A 16,106-nucleotide genomic window follows, 5' to 3' on the forward strand; every position below is an offset into this window, starting at 1 on the left:
GACCACAGAACCTTCTCCCAATCACTCTCAGAATCATCCAGATGTTCATTTTCAAACTTCAGACAGGCCTGTACATGTGCCTTCTTGAGCAGGGGGACCTTGCGGGCACTGCAGGATTTTAATCCATTACGGCGTAATGTGTTACCAATGGTTTTCTTGGTGACTGTGATCCCAGCTGCCTTGAGATCATTAACAAGTTCCCCCTGTGTAGTTTTCGGCTGAGCTCTCACCTTCCTCAGGATCAAGGATACCCCACGAGGTGAGATTTTGCATGGAGCCCCAGATCGATGTCGATTGACAGTCATTTTGTATGTCTTCCATTTTCTTACTATTGCACCAACAGTTGTCTCCTTCTCACCCAGCGTCTTACTTATGGTTTTGTAGCCCATTCCAGCCTTGTGCAGGTCTATGATCTAGAAAGCTCTTTGGTCTTGCCCATGTTGTAGAGGTTAGAGTCAGACTGATTAATTGAGTCTGTGGAAAGGAGTCTTTTATACAGGTGACCATTTAAGACAGCTGTCTTTAATGCAAGCACCAAGTTGATTTGGAGCGTGTAACTGGTCTGGAGGAGGCTGAACTCTTAATGGTTGGTAGGGGATCAAATACTTATTTCTCTGTGCACAATGCAAATAAATATATATAATTTGAACTATGTGATTTTCTTTTTTTTTTTTTTTTTTTTTTTATATATACAGTGAAGGAAATAAGTATTTGATCCCTTGCTGATTTTGTAAGTTTGCCCACTGTCAAAGACATGAACAGTCTAGAATTTTTAGGCTAAGTTAATTTTACCAGTGAGAGATAGATTATCTAAAAAAAAAAAAAGAAAATCACATTGTCAAAATTATATATATTTATTTGCATTGTGCACAGAGAAATAAGTATTTGATCCCCTACCAACCATTAAGAGTTCAGCCTCCTCCAGACCAGTTACACGCTCCAAATCAACTTGGTGCCTGCATTAAAGACAGCTGTCTTACATAGTCACCTGTATAAAAGACTCCTGTCCACAGACTCAATTAATCAGTCTGACTCTAACCTCTACAACATGGACAAGACCAAAGAGCCTTCTAATGATGTCAGGAACAAGATCATAGACCTGCACAAGGCTGGAATGGGCTACAAAACCATAAGTAAGACGCTGGGTGAGAAGGAAACAACTGTTGGTGCAATAGTAAGAAAATGGAAGACGTACAAAATGACTGTCAATCGACATCGATCTGGGGCTCCATGCAAAATCTCACCTCGTGGGGTATCCTTGATCCTGAGGAAGGTGAGAGCTCAGCCGAAAACTACACGGGGGGAACTTGTTAATGATCTCAAGGCAGCTGGGACCACAGTCACCAAGAAAACCATTGGTAACACATTACGCCGTAATGGATTCAAATCCTGCAGTGCCCGCAAGGTCCCCCTGCTCAAGAAGGCACATGTACAGGCCTGTCTGAAGTTTGCAAATGAACATCTGGATGATTCTGAGAGTGATTGGGAGAAGGTGCTGTGGTCAGATGAGACTAAAATTGAGCTCTTTGGCATTAACTCAACTTGCCGTGTTTGGAGGAAGAGAAATGCTGCCTATGACCCAAAGAACACTGTCCCCACTGTCAAGCATGGAGGTGGAAACATTATGTTTTGGGCGTGTTTCTTTGCTAAGGGCACAGGACTACTTCACCGCATCAATGGGTGGATGGATGGAGCCATGTACCGTCAAATCCTGAGTGACAACCTCCTTCCCTCCACCAGGACATTAGAAATGGCTCGTGGCTGGGTCTTCCAGCATGACAATGACCTGAAACATACAGCAAAGGCAACAAAGGAGTGGCTCAAAAAGAAGCACATTAAGGTCATGGAGTTGCCTAGCCAGTCTCCAGACCTTAATCCCATCGAAAACTTATGGAGGGAGCTCAAGATCCGAGTTGCCAAGCGACAGCCTCGAAATCTTAGTGATTTACAGATGATCTGCAAAGAGGAGTGGGCCAAAATTCCATCTAACATGTGTGCAAACCTCATCATCAACTACAAATAACGTCTGACTGCTGTGCTTGCCAAAAAGAGTTTTGCCACCAAGTATTAAGTCTTGTTTGCCAAAGGGATCAAATACTTATTTCTCTGTGCACAATGCAAATAAATATATATAATTTTGACAATGTGATTTTCTGTTTTTTTTTAAATATAATCTATCTCTCACTGGTAAAATTAACCTAGCCTAAAAATTCTAGACTGCTCATGTATTTGACAGTGGGCAAACTTACAAAATCAGCAAGGGATCAAATACTTATTTCCTTCACTGTATAATCTATCTCTCACTGGTAAAATTAACCTAGCCTAAAAATTCTAGACTGTTCATGTCTTTGACAGTGGGCAAACTTACAAAATCAACAAGGGATCAAATACTTATTTCCTTCACTGTACATAGTAGAGGCAATTTTCATTCTGCATTGCCTTGTAGCTCGTATCTCATATAGTAATGTAATCAACTCACAGGTTTAGGATGAGACGTCTTTTGCAACGGTTACCTTATATGCAGAGTTGTGTAAAGTGTTCAATGTGCATTGTATACTGAAATGAGCAACAATATGATAGTGTATCATATACATTTCAGTAGGACTGAGTGTTTACTGTAGCATCATCAGCTATATAGAATAATGAGCTTGTCGGATTCACTCTTTACAGTTGATTTGAGAGAACGAAATATTAGTTCAAGTGCCTCTTTCTATCCATGTTTACCTGGAGCCAGATGGTCAGTCTTGAGTTGCTCATTGTTTGCACCAAAATATTTTAGCATTAATAGCCAGACAGATGGAGCCGTGAACATCCTGTTTTTCGATCTGTATCTGCAGATGTCATATCCATTGTAGCATCATACATCTAGATGAGGCAAAAACAAATAAACAAAAAGAGCAAAGCAAAATCTTTCCAAAACCCACCTCTGAGAAAATCACCCTTGTGCTAGACCAGATCCTCTAATATGTTGCCACTCATTACAGGGGTGGGGAACATCCGGCCCACGAGATTAATTGGTCTGGCTCTACTCACTCAGACCGCGCTGCCGCCGCGTCATTCGATACTTGGCTCCGGAGCCAAGTATAGCGGCAGTCTGAGTGAGGTCAGTGCGTGCCGGCTAAAGAGTGGACCAGTCCGGTCACCTGACCTGAGTCATCTGACCTCACGTCACAGACATGAGATCAGGTGACTCAGGTCAAGTGACCGGACTGGACCAATCCTGGGCCGGCACAGTCCAGTCACCTGACCTGAGTCACCTGACCTCACGTCACTTGACTGGTCCACTCCCGTCACAGCACGCACCGACCTCACTCTGACAGCCGCTGCCGCCGTGTCATTCCCTGCTTGCCTCCGTATAGTGGTGGCCCTGAGTGAGGAGGCCGGTGCGTGCCGCCCCGAGAGTGGACCAGTCCAGTCACCTGACCTGAGTCACCTGACGTGAGGTCAGGTGACTCTGGTCAGGTGACTGGATTGGTCCACTTCCTGGCCAGCACGCACTGACCTCTTTACTCAGACCGCCGCATCCTCTTTCACTAGTAGTGAATGACAGTACTTGGCGCCATATGCCCTCCTCCTCCTCCTGACCTAAAATGTAGAAACTTAGCTGAGGCCTAAATGTAGCTGTAGTATAGACACAGGACCTGTCCAAAACGCATGAAGTGAGGTCACGTGACTTCAGGGTCAGGGTTTTCCCATCAAGGACATTTATGATGTATCCAACAGGATATGTGATAAATGTCAGATAGGTGCGGGTCTCAGAATCTAATTCTAGAACGGGGCCCCCTAAACCCCTTTCAACCTCTTTGTGTTGTGGCTGAAGCTTGTGATTTCCGACCATAAGAAAACAGTCCCATAGAACTGAATGGTAATTACGGAAACAGCGTAACTCACATGCTACGCTGCTTCCGTAACTGCCATTCACTACTATGGGAGTTACGGAAACACGCTGTTTTCTTCTTCATTATCGGAAATCAGCCAGAACACAGAGAAGTAGAACAGGGTTTAGGGGGACCTTTTTTGAATAGGTGCGGGTCCCAGAGGTGGGATCCGCGTCTATCTGACTTTTATGACATATCCAGTGGATATGTCATAAATGTCCCTGATGGGAAAACCCCTTTAAGTAAGTAAGTCGGAACAACGTGCTGCGAGCAGTTCTTTTCAAAACGTACCATTGCAAAGAGTCGACTGTGCTCCAGACTGATCGATGCAGTAGCAACATCATCAATACCGGCTAACATCACACGCCTCACCAAAGAGAAGCAGTTCCAGCCATCACATTAGGGCTGAGTTAATTAAATGTTTGACCAAATATAACAGGCTAATTTTTAAGTTTATCATTTTGTATGGCCCGCGAATGATGTTATAAATATCCAAATTGCCCTTGGCAAAAAAAAAAGGTTCCCCACCCCTAAAGATTATTTTTTACTTTTGGATGGATGTCTCAAAGAGGTTTTAGTGTATTTATACTCCTAATGGAATTTAAAGATAAAATAAATATCACGTTTTCCCCCATCATTCTGCACTCAATTCCCCATAATGACAAAATGAAAACAGAATTTTTAAAATTTTTGCAAGTTTAGCAAAAATGAAAAATTAAAAGTTGTAAAAGAGACATGAAAGCCCCACTGTGGGCAAAAAAAAAAAAAGCACCTATAGGACTCTCAGACTTTGTTAAACAAGATTCTATGGTCTGATGAAACGAAGATTGAACTTTTTGGCCACAATTCGAAGTGTCATGTTTGGAGGAAACCAGGCACTTATCACCTACCCAATACCATCTCTACAGTGAAGCATGGTGGTGGCAGCAGCAGGCTGTGGGGGTGTTTTTCAGTGGTTGGGACAGGGAGACTGGTCAGGGTTGAGGGAAGATGAATGAAGCAAAGCACATTGTTAATGAAAACCTGATCCAGAGTGCTTTGGACCTCCGACTGGGCCGAAGGTTCACCTTCCAACAAGATGATGACCCTAAGCTCACAGCCAAGACAACACAGGAGTGGCTTAGGGACAACTCTGTGAATGTTCTTGAGTGACCCAGCCAGAGCCCTGACTTGAACCCAATCAAACATCTCTGGAGAGACCTCAAAATAGTTGTCCACCGACGGTCCCTATCCAACCTGACAGAGCTTGAGAGGATCTGCAGTAAAGAATGGCAGAAAATCCCCAAATTCAGGTGTACAAACCTTGTGGCATCATACCCAAGAAGACTGGAAGCTGGTATCGCTGACAAAGGTGCTTCAACTAAGTACTGAGTAAAGGGTCTGAATACTTATGTCAATGCAATATTTTAGTTTTTCCTTTCCAATCAATTAGCAATAATTACGAACATTCTGTTTTTACTTTGTCATTATGAGGTATTGAGTGCAGAATGATGGGGGAAAACTTGAATTTTTTTTTATTTTAGCACCAAGCCCTTAACATAACAAAATGGGAAAAAATTTAAAGGGTCTGACAACTTTCCGAATGCATTGTATATATAATATAGGGCCAAAAGTATGTGGACACTCCTTCTAATTATTGAATTCAGCTGTTTTAGTCACATCCATCGTAAACAGATACATAAAAATCAAGCACACGGCCATGTAATCTCCTTAGATTAGTAGTAGTAATGGGTCGTACTAAAATGCCTGCTGCCTTTAAACGTGGCACTGTCATAGGATGCCACCTTTGCCACAATCTCTTATCTGCTAGGTCTACTCTGGTAAACTGTAAGTGCTATTATTGTTAAGTGGAGACATCTAGGAGTAGCAACAGCTCAGCTATGAAGCACTAGATTATGCAAATGCACAGAGTGTGGCTGCTTAGAGCTGAAGCGTGTGGTGCATAAGTCGCGTATCCTCTACTATATCAGTCACTAAGGAGTTCCAAGCTGCCTCTGGCAGTGAGATTAGCACAAGAACTTTGCATTAGGAGCTTCATGAAATGGTTTTCCACAAGCCTACGATTAAAATCCACAATGCCAAGTGTCAGCTGTAGTGGTATAAGGCACGTCGCCACTGGTCTCTGGAGAAGTGGAAACATATTTGCTGGAGTGATGAATCCCATTTTATTATCTGGCAGTCTGATGGATGAATCTAGGTTTGGTGGATGCCAGGAAAACGCTACCTACCGGAATGCAAAGTGCCTACTGTATCTATCTATCCATCTATCTACTTTGAAAACTGAATACAATGTCAGCCGCACAGCCTTGTAAATCGTAGTTGGGTGCCGACCTGCCCAGGTCAGGGCTAACAGACCTGCTGTAGTAGAATCCAAAAATCAGGAAGCACTCCAAGGTATAAGCAAGGTAGAAAAAGGTGCTTTATTGGTCCAAATACACACGACGTTTCAGCTCAACACAGGCTCCTGTGTTGAGCTGAAACGTCGTGTGTATATGGACCAATAAAGCACCTTTTTCTACCTTGCTTATACCTTGGAGTGCTGCCTGATTTTTGGATTCTACTTTGAAAACTGGATATTTTATATTTTTTAAATATTGGCATATCAGTACAAGTTTTCATATCTCAATTTGTGTAATTCTTATCCATCCTATAGCATTATTCTTTAAAGTGCAAACTGTACACTTCTTTATTCAGTATGTTTTAGTTAAACAACAGGCTAACCTCTAATTTCTGTTTGGATGATAAAAGGTAGTTACTCTGTGCTCTTCTGCGTTACACAGGCAATCCTAAACGGGTTTTTGCTAGATTTTCCCCCAGCTGTAAAGCAGAGTTCAACCAGTATAGTGGATGCTGCAGTGGAAATCTACCATAGAATGAGCATTGATCTTCTCCCAACTCCTGCAAAATCCCATTACGTATTTAACTTACGTGACTTGTCAAAATGCGTTCAAGGTACTGTACATTGGTACTAACATTGAAAGAAGATTTTAAATGAAACTACTTTACAATGCTTTGAATAAATGTATTTGTTCGTATTTATAATTAAATGAAATGTGCTGTTAAAATACAGTTTATTAATACTTACTGTAGTAATTATAACAATATGAATTGTACTTTGTTAGTAAAATCTATTATGTAAATATAGCCAAAAAATCTTAAAGTGAATCTTTCCCTTCATGTAATTTTTATAGAAGTTGGAGCTCCGCATTTATGATATAGAACTGATACTGAACTTCAAATTCCCTGCAAATTCATAGAAAGAAAAGATAACATGCTGGCTTACTGCATACTGCCTTATTATTACGTTGAGTGTATAAACACTATGCAGTAAGATTCCTCTAAGGCTATGTTCACACAGAGTTTTTTGCAGGCGGAATTTCGGCCTCAAAATTCAGTTTGGAAGTTTGAGGCAGATTTTCCTCTCCCTGCACGCCGATTTTCGCAGCGTTTTTCGCTGCGTTTTTCACCCACAGCCATTGAGAGCCACGGTCAAAAACGCCGCGAAATACGCTTTCTCTGCCTCCCATTGAAGTCAATGGGAGGTCAGAGGCGAAGACGCCCGAAGATAGGGCATGTCGCTTCTTTCTCCCACGAGGCGGTTTCACCGCTCACGGGAGAAAACCGGCCCCGCCTCCCATTGAAATCAACGGGAGGCATTTTCGGGCCGTTTTTGCCAAGTTTTTTGGCGCGGTTTCCGCGTCAAAAAACTCGTCAAAAAACTCTGTGTGAACATAGCCTAATGGTGGCATTTGTAGCTCTGTACAGTAAAAATGGAGCTCCGACTGCTATAAAGATACATTAAGAAATTAATAAGAACAAACTGTTTTACTTTCATTCCTTAAAGACCTTGTACACCTTTGCACTGATTTTTGTTTATTGTTCATTTGCTTCCTAATAATTTTGATTAAAAATATCTACCATTTTGCTGCTGTAAAGCCTGTGCAGGTCTGTAGATAACTGGCTGTGCTGCTACTTCTAACTCAAAACCGTCAGTCCACCTTCTCCTGATGGGCTGACTAAAACTGCTCTCCCATCCTCCCTTCTCTCTGTGTTAGAGATAGCAGCAGGTAAGGGAGGTGGTTGTATAGACAGATCAGAGAGTGAAAAGGGGGGAAAGTTTCCAAATGTTCAGGGAGGACTGATTACACAGTATCGGAGTGTAGATAGGGAGGAAAGCAGGGGGGGAAAATCACACTGGCTAGTGTGGAGAGAAAGCTGTGATGATCCATGAGAGCTAGTGAAGACAGTAGCAAGATGGACACACAGACCTCACATCCAGCATGTATTACTGGGAGGACATGCCCACAGGAGTAGTCTGAAACTAGAGCAGCTTAGAAACGGAATATCAGGAGGTCTGAAAATGAATGCAGGAATAAAGATTGCATCCAGAAACTTTGCAACTTTTTTAACTCCAGGTAACCACTAACATATATATTACCGGAGTAATCAAAAAGAGTGGTTTATTCAGCCAACGTTTCTGTCCTGCTATTGGACCTTTTTCAAGCATGCTTGAAAAAGGTCCCATAGCAGGACAGAAACGTTGCGACTGTGTTGGCTGAATAAACCACTCTTTTTGATTACTCCGGTGTGCTGTGGGATTTCTTCTTTTTATACTCATAATCCGTGGATCAGGATTACCCGCTTGCACCCATTCACATGGTGGATTTTGGACATTGAGTGCTGCTCATTTGCGTTTGTGTGTATATATATATATATATATATATATATATATATATATATATATATATAAAAAATTCCATGTCAGAGGTATCGATAGCCTTTAAGGACGAAGCCTAGTTTGGACCTTAGATCGGTTTTCCCATATTCAGCTATCTCTGGCAGCCCCATAGAAAGTGATTGGATCGGTGGCGCTGTACCGCTCCATTCACGTAAAGCATTCGGGGACGCCCTTTCTCGGGATCGGTGGGGTCCCAGCGTTTAGACCCCCACAATCAGACGTTTATCACCTATTCGGCTTATAGGTGATAAATGATTATGGGAAAACCCCTTCCCGCATTTTCACGTACATGCACGTCGGGGAATGCAGCCTGTTCGCGCATTCCCACATGCATGTACGTGATGGAGATCATGCGGGCACAGAAGCTGTGCCCGCATGATCGCTGCGGGAGCCCGGCTATGACTGACAGCCAGGCTCCTGCTGCAACTGCCGAGATTGAAGAAACCTTCAATCTCAGCCGTTTAACCCATTAAATGCCGCAGTCAATAGCGACCGCGGCATTTAAATCTATTGACAGAGGGAGGGATCTCCCTCTGTCGCCCATCGGCGGCCCGCAAATGCGATCTCAGGCCGCCAATGGGTTGCCATGGCAGCCGGGTGTCTAACAAAGACCCCCAGGCGTGCCCTGGCTGTATGCCTATTAGGCCGTGCCAGAGGCATGGTCTAATAGATTGCCTGTCAGTTTTACACTGACAGGCAATAATGCTTTGGTATACTAAGTATACCAAATCATTTTATCTGCGATCAGAAGATCGCATGGTGAAGTCCCCTAGTGGGACTTAAAAAAATTATTAAAAACAGTCAACTAAAGTTTTTAAAAATATAAAAAAACACAGTAAAAATAAAATAGAAACATTTTTTTCCCATAAAAAGTGGTTTTATTTAATAAAAGTGTAAAAAGAAACATGAAAAGTACACTTATATAGTATTGCTGCGATCGTAACAACACAAAGAATACAGTTAACACATTAATTCAACTGTATAGTGAACGCCGTACAAAGAAACCCGCTAAAAACAATGTCAAAATCGTTTTTTTCTGCATTCCCCGAACAAAAAAATATAATAAAAGTTAATAAGTCCCATACACCCCAAAATAGTACCGATGAAAACTACACCTTGTCCTGCAAAAGACAAGCCCTCATATGGCGATATCAATGGAAAAATAATACAGTTATGGCTCTTGGAATGCAGTTATGCAAAAATGTATTATTTTGGTTTAAAAGGTTTTTTATTGTGCAAACGTAGTAAAACATAAAAAACGTAAACATATGTGGTATCGTCGTAATCGTACCGACCCATAGAATAAAGGTAACATGGTATTTATGCTGCATAATGAACGGCGTAAATTGAAAACGCGAAGAACAATGCAGGAATAGCGGTTTTTTTCAGTTCCCTTCCCTCAAAAAAGTTTAGAAAAGATAATCAATATAATATATGCACCAAAAAATGGTGCCATTGAAAAACACAACTCCCGCAAAAAACAAGCCCTCATACGCCTATGTTGATGGAAAAATAAAAGTTATAACTCTTGGAATGTGAAGATGAGAAAAATAAAATAGAATGCTTGGTCATTGAGGCCAAAATAGGCCTGGTCGTTAAGTGGTTAAGGACGCAGAAATGTTTTTTATTTTTTTCATCACTGCATTCCAAAAGCCATAACTTTTTTATTTTTCCATCGACTTATGGAGGCTTGTTTTTTGCCGGTTAAGTTGGCACCATTTTGGTGGAAACCTATCACATATTATATAACTTTTAATAACTTTTTGTTGGGAGGGGATGGAAGAATAATCTCAATTCTGGCTTTGTTTATGGAAATTGTTTTTGCAATGTTCACTGTGCGGTATAAATGACATGTTAATTTCAGGTTGTTACTATTATGGCAATATCAAATTAAATACAGTAGCTTTTTAAATTATTTTACTATTTTCTCAGCTGGCCAACAGGGAGCAGGTGAGCGTCTATAGTTCTATAGGTACCTGTGGCTACTCAGACAGCAGCAGGGCAGGCTCGGCTGGGACTAGGTAGCAGGCGGGCGTCAGGCGAGGTGAAGCAGGTCAGACGTGGATGCAGCACGGCACGACTTTGGCACAGCTCAGTGCTAGACCAGGAATGTATGGATTGCTAGGAACAGGAACTGGAAACAGGTATAGGTACAGGGGCAGGGACTGGAACAGGAAACACACTAGGAGGCCATCACATAGACAAACTAGGGAACACAACAACGCTCAGGCATAGAACTAGGGGGCTGACCCCTCTTATAGTCCAGGGTACACACAGGTCAAAGTTCATCCACGAGGTCCGGTGCGCGCCCTGCCCCTTTAAGAGCGGGATCCAGCTGAGGTGAGTGGACGCGAGCGCTGGCGTCTCCTGAGGAGGAGGCTGGGGCCAGCACTTGCCGACTCGTGGCTGCGGCTGTCAGGGGAAGGTTGGAGCTGACAGCCCGCAGCCATGGACATTACAGCAGACAGGAGTAGTGCAGTCATCTCGGACAGTGGACTTGGCTAGGACACCGGACAGGAGTAGTATGGTTGTCTCGGACACTGGACTTGAAATCTTGGAGCGTATTTCCAATAGGGGATTTTCAGCCAAATATTTTTTGACAATAACCAGACTTTGACTCCGGGAAGAAATTGAGGAGGAATTTTTATCATGCGGTAGACTGCCTGCAGAATCGCAGACTTGGTTTTCTTTCAGATGTGAAGAAAGCTTCCAAAGAAAGAATTGGCTGCAGGCACTAGAGATGTAGCCGGAACAGTAAGAGGAACATGTGGATGTTGGCTGTAGACAATGAAGAATGGAGAAGAAGCGGTAGACTCACTCGTTTGGTTATTGTAAGAAAATTTGGGCTAATGGAAGAAGATGCACCTAATTGTTGTGTTGAACAGATATAAAATGACCAAGGTAATTTTCCAGTACTTGAGTAAACCTTTCAACTTGGCCGTTAGATTGTGGGTGATAAGCAGAAGGAAAGTCCATTTTTACATCCAGAATTTTACACATGGCTCTCCAGTAAATTGTACACCCCGGTCAGACACGATATGGAGAGGTAGTCCGTGCAGACGAAAGATATGTTGAACGAACAAATTTGACAAACGAGGAGCTGAGGGAAGGCCGAACAGAGGGACGAAATGTGCCATCTTAGAAAAGTGATCCACCAAGACCAAGACAGTGGTACATCCAGCAGAAGGAGGAAGGTCGGTAATAAAATCCACGGCAATGTGTTGCCAGGGACCATCAGGAACAAGCAGAGGTTGGAGCAGACCAGCAGGCTTGGAATGGGTAATCTTGTTTTGGGCACAGTTGGTACAAGAAGAGACATAGTCCACAACAGCTTTAGGCAGCGTGGGCCACCAGTAGTGACGAGAAATAAAGTCCTGAGTCCTATGGACACCAAAGTGCCCAGCCAACTTGGAATTATGAGCCCTGATGAGAATTTCTTTCTGTTAGCAGGACGAACAAAAACTTTTCCAGGAAGAATGTCTCTAATCTGCAAGGGGTTAACAGCAATAATCCTAGAAGGATCAGTGATATGTTGAGGGTCCTATTCAGAGTCATCAGTTTCAAACGACCGGGACAGGGCATCGGCCTTTAAATTTTTATCAGCAGAACGGAAGTAAAGTAGGAATTGGAATCTGGCAAAAAAAAACAGTGACATCTGGCTTGTCGAGGTCGTTGTGCAGACTGTAAATACGTGAGATTCTTGTGATCTGTGTAGTTGATGATAGTATGAATAGCCCCCTCTAGCAGGTGCCTCCACTCTTCTAAGGCTAATTTGATGGCCAGTAACTCACAGTCCCCTATAGAATAGTTGCACTCAGAAGGGGAGAAGAGTTTAGAAGCCACAGGATACTGCTTTACCCTTGGAGTTTCTTTGAAAAAAGAGTGCTCCAGCACCAATGGAAAAAGCGTTAACCTCCAATGAGAACTGCCGAGTCACATCAGGATGGTGAAGAATGAAGGCTGAAGTGAAGGCGCTCTTGAGGTTAGTGAATGCCAACTCTGGCTCATGGGTCCAAACCTTAACATTCACTCCCTTCTTGGTGAGGGCTGAGATTGGAGCAATAAGAGACGAGAAGTTTGTGATAAATTAACAGTAGAAATTTGTGAACTCAACAAATCTCTGTATGGCACGGAGACCTTGAGAACGTGGCCACTCTTCTCTTTTCTCTGGATCCATCTGGAGTCCACGACCTGAGACAATATAGCCCAGGAAGGGCAAGGATTTCCTCTCGAATATACACTTCTTGAGTTTGGCGTAGAGGTTATTCCCCCTTAATGGTGACAGGACTTGACGAACATGCTTCCGATGCGTTGTCAAATCTGGTGAGTAAATCAAGATGTCGTCCAGACATACCAACACACAGACATACTGTAGAACCCGGAAGATGTAGTTTACAAATTCGTGAACACAGTCCAAAGTGCATCACGAGATATTCGTAGTGACCGTCTAGGGTGCTGAATGCGGTTTTCCATTCGTCCCCCTTATGGATACGAATCAGTAAATAAGCTCCGCGTTGATCCAGCTTTGTGAAAATCTTGGCCCCACGAATTCTGTAGAAGAGCTCGGAGAAGCTTCAGGGAGTAATTTAATAGGACAATAGTAGGTATGATGAGGAGGAAGGATCTCAGCCTCCTTCTTGCTGAAGACATTCGCGAAACAGACATACTGTGGAGGCAGACCAGAAAATGACTAACTGAGGCATCGGGGACAGAACTGGATGAACCTGAGGCAGGCAGGGATGAAGACATGAGAGTCCCACTGGAGGATCTCTCCGGAATTCCAGTCAAGGACAGGAGCATGTTGGCAAAGCCATGGCAGTCCCAGTAGGATAGTGTTAATAGCTTTCGGTAGGACATAAAAAGCTATTTGCTCCGTGTGAAAAACTCCCTCTTGTAAATTCAGAGGTTTAGTGATGGAAAGAATCAGATCTGGCAGAGGTTGACCATTCACAGATGCGACCGCCAGAGGTTTCTCCAGAGGTATTATGGTCAAGTGAAGACTATCTACTAAGGCCTGGTGGATGAAGTTCGTAGCCGCTCCAGAATCCAGATAAGTAGAAATAGAGTGCGATTCTTCACCAGTGGAGATAGTCACAGGAATAGATCATTTGGGTGAGATTTTTGCATTTGGCGTCAATCCATCTAGGGTAGTCTCTTCTTTCAAACTGGCTTTTCGGGACATTGATGCACAAAATGACCCTTGTGGCCACAGTACAGACATAATTCTACTGGACGTCTGCGCTGTCGCTCCTGGTCAGACAGTCTGAGTCTGTCCACCTGCATGAGTTCTTCAAGAGGAACCACTGAAGGAAGAAGTAGAGGTCTCTGTGGAATTTGGGCGCCAGTCTAAAGTACCTTTTTTCCCAACGAATTACCAGGGCGCGTTCTTGGGACCTCATGTCGATCCGTGTAGCCAGAAGAATTAGGGCATCCAAGGTAGACGGGAGATCACGAGCCGCGAGCTCATATTTTATTTGTGCCGCTAATCCTTGCCAGAATGTCGCCACCAAGGCCTCATTATTCCAGGCAAGCTGCGCTGCCAACGTACGGAACTGAATGGCGTATTCTCCCACCGTCTATTCCCCTTGACGGAGAGACAGAAGCGAGACAGCTGCAGAAGACTTCAGCCTGGTTCTTCAAATACTGTACGAAAAGTTTCCAGAAATAATTGTAAGTTTGAAGATTCTGGTACCTCATGTTCCCAGATAGGGTTTGCCCATGCCAGTGCTTTGCAAGAGAGGAGAGAGACAATAAAAGCGACTTTGGACACATCAGAGGGAAAAAGATGAGCGTCTAACTGAAAATGGATCTTGCACTGGTTGATGAAGCTTCTACGAGATTATGCATCTCCATTGTAATGAGGAGGGATTGGCAATGAAATTTCAGACCCAGAACTGACAGGAGAGGTAGCGGATGGTGGAGTGGAGGGAGCAGCCATAGAAGGAAGATTCAAATGATTTACTATAGAGTTAACAGCTTGTAGGACTTGATCTTGTCGTGCACGAAGGTCACGCATGTCCGCTTGCATTAACTGGATCAGCGTCTTGGGTTGACCAGCGGGATCCATGGGCTGAGCAAACTGTAACGACTTGCAGGTATGTGGACCCACTGGACTACAACGCCGTAACGGAGCAGCTGCTGATCAACAAAGTCTATGACAATCAGGGAGGTGAAAGTACCTGGATAGACAGAGGTGGGCTTGTGCCAGACAATCAGAGGAAGCAGGCTTGTGCAGGATAATGGAACTTGGCTAGGACACCGGACAGGAGTAGTGCAGTCATCTTGGACACTGGACTTGGCTAGGACACCAGATAGGAGTATTGCAGTCGTCTCGGACACTGGACTTGGTTAGGACAGGAGTAGGGCAGTCATATACAGGACTAGTGCAGTCATCATGGACGCTGGACTTGGCTAGGACACCAGACAGGAGAAGTGCAGTCATCTCGAACACTGTACTTGGCTAGGGCACCGGACACTGGTGGTGAAGTCTTCTCGGACACTTGACTTGGCACGAGTATCGGACACAGATGGTGAAGTCAGCTCAGACACTCGGCTTGGCATGGGCACCGGACACAGATCAGATGGGGAAGTCGTTACGGACACTTGACTTGGCACGAGAACTGGACACAGATACTGGATACGGGATGCAGGATACGTGATACAGTTAAAGAACCATTTGCAAGACAAACACTGGGAAGACACAACATTGCTCAGGCACTGGGGCAGAGGGCAGGTCAGACTTAGTAGCCCAGCCTGTACAGGGATAGGCTGGGGAAACTTTTAGTGGTGCGCACGCTGGCCCTTTAAGAGACCACCAGAGCGCACTCGCACCCTCTATGGGAGTGGGAACAAGGAAAAAATACACGCCGGCGTCCCCAGGGAGGAGGAGGGAGATGCAGGCATTGAAAGAAGGGAAGCTGACGGCCGCCAGGGGAGGTAAGATGGTGGTGGTCAGCGGCCGTCAGCGCTACATGTAGTTTTCATTGGTACCATCTTGGGGCACATAGGACAGAATTCTTAAAAATTTTCATAATTGCAGGTGTCCAAGTCACGTATCACTGTCTTAATTATTTTAAACTTTGACTCTTTGGACATCTGCAGAAGAGGGGAGAGGAACCTTAGTGTGTCTTAACCCATATGGCTGAGATTCCTATGTACTTGGTAATGTGTAGAGCTAACTACATGTTGGCGGGAGTGTAGAAATAAAGTTTACTTTAGGGATGATGGGAGTAGGTTGTGTAATGTATGCACAATGACATTATGCAATGAGATAGAAAGTAACCATGTTTAGTTGTGATTTGCTGTTGCTATGCTAATGACAGATAATATAAGATGAAAGAATTTTTGTAAATGTTATAGTAAATCTGAAGCAAAGCAGATCAGAACCTGGACTTGGGCCTGGTCTCTTGTGTATACAATACCTGCGTTTTATACTTGTAATGTAGGACTGAATGTGAACACTGATTGATGACCTGAAAATTCAATAACAT

General features: G+C 43.7%; 1 protein-coding gene across 1 annotated transcript in view; it reads left to right on the top strand.

The window, feature by feature from the left end:
* The window catches only part of DNAH6 (dynein axonemal heavy chain 6), a 371,264-nt gene that overhangs the window by 176,016 nt on the left and 179,142 nt on the right, over nucleotides 1–16,106 (top strand). Inside the window, exon 42 of the mRNA XM_075861785.1 lies at nucleotides 6,659–6,830. Coding sequence (XP_075717900.1) covers nucleotides 6,659–6,830 — 172 coding nt within the window. The remainder of the gene's footprint in view (nucleotides 1–6,658; nucleotides 6,831–16,106) is intronic.

Source organism: Rhinoderma darwinii, chromosome 1 (genome assembly GCF_050947455.1).
Source record: "Rhinoderma darwinii isolate aRhiDar2 chromosome 1, aRhiDar2.hap1, whole genome shotgun sequence".
NCBI classification, from domain to species: domain Eukaryota; kingdom Metazoa; phylum Chordata; class Amphibia; order Anura; family Rhinodermatidae; genus Rhinoderma; species Rhinoderma darwinii.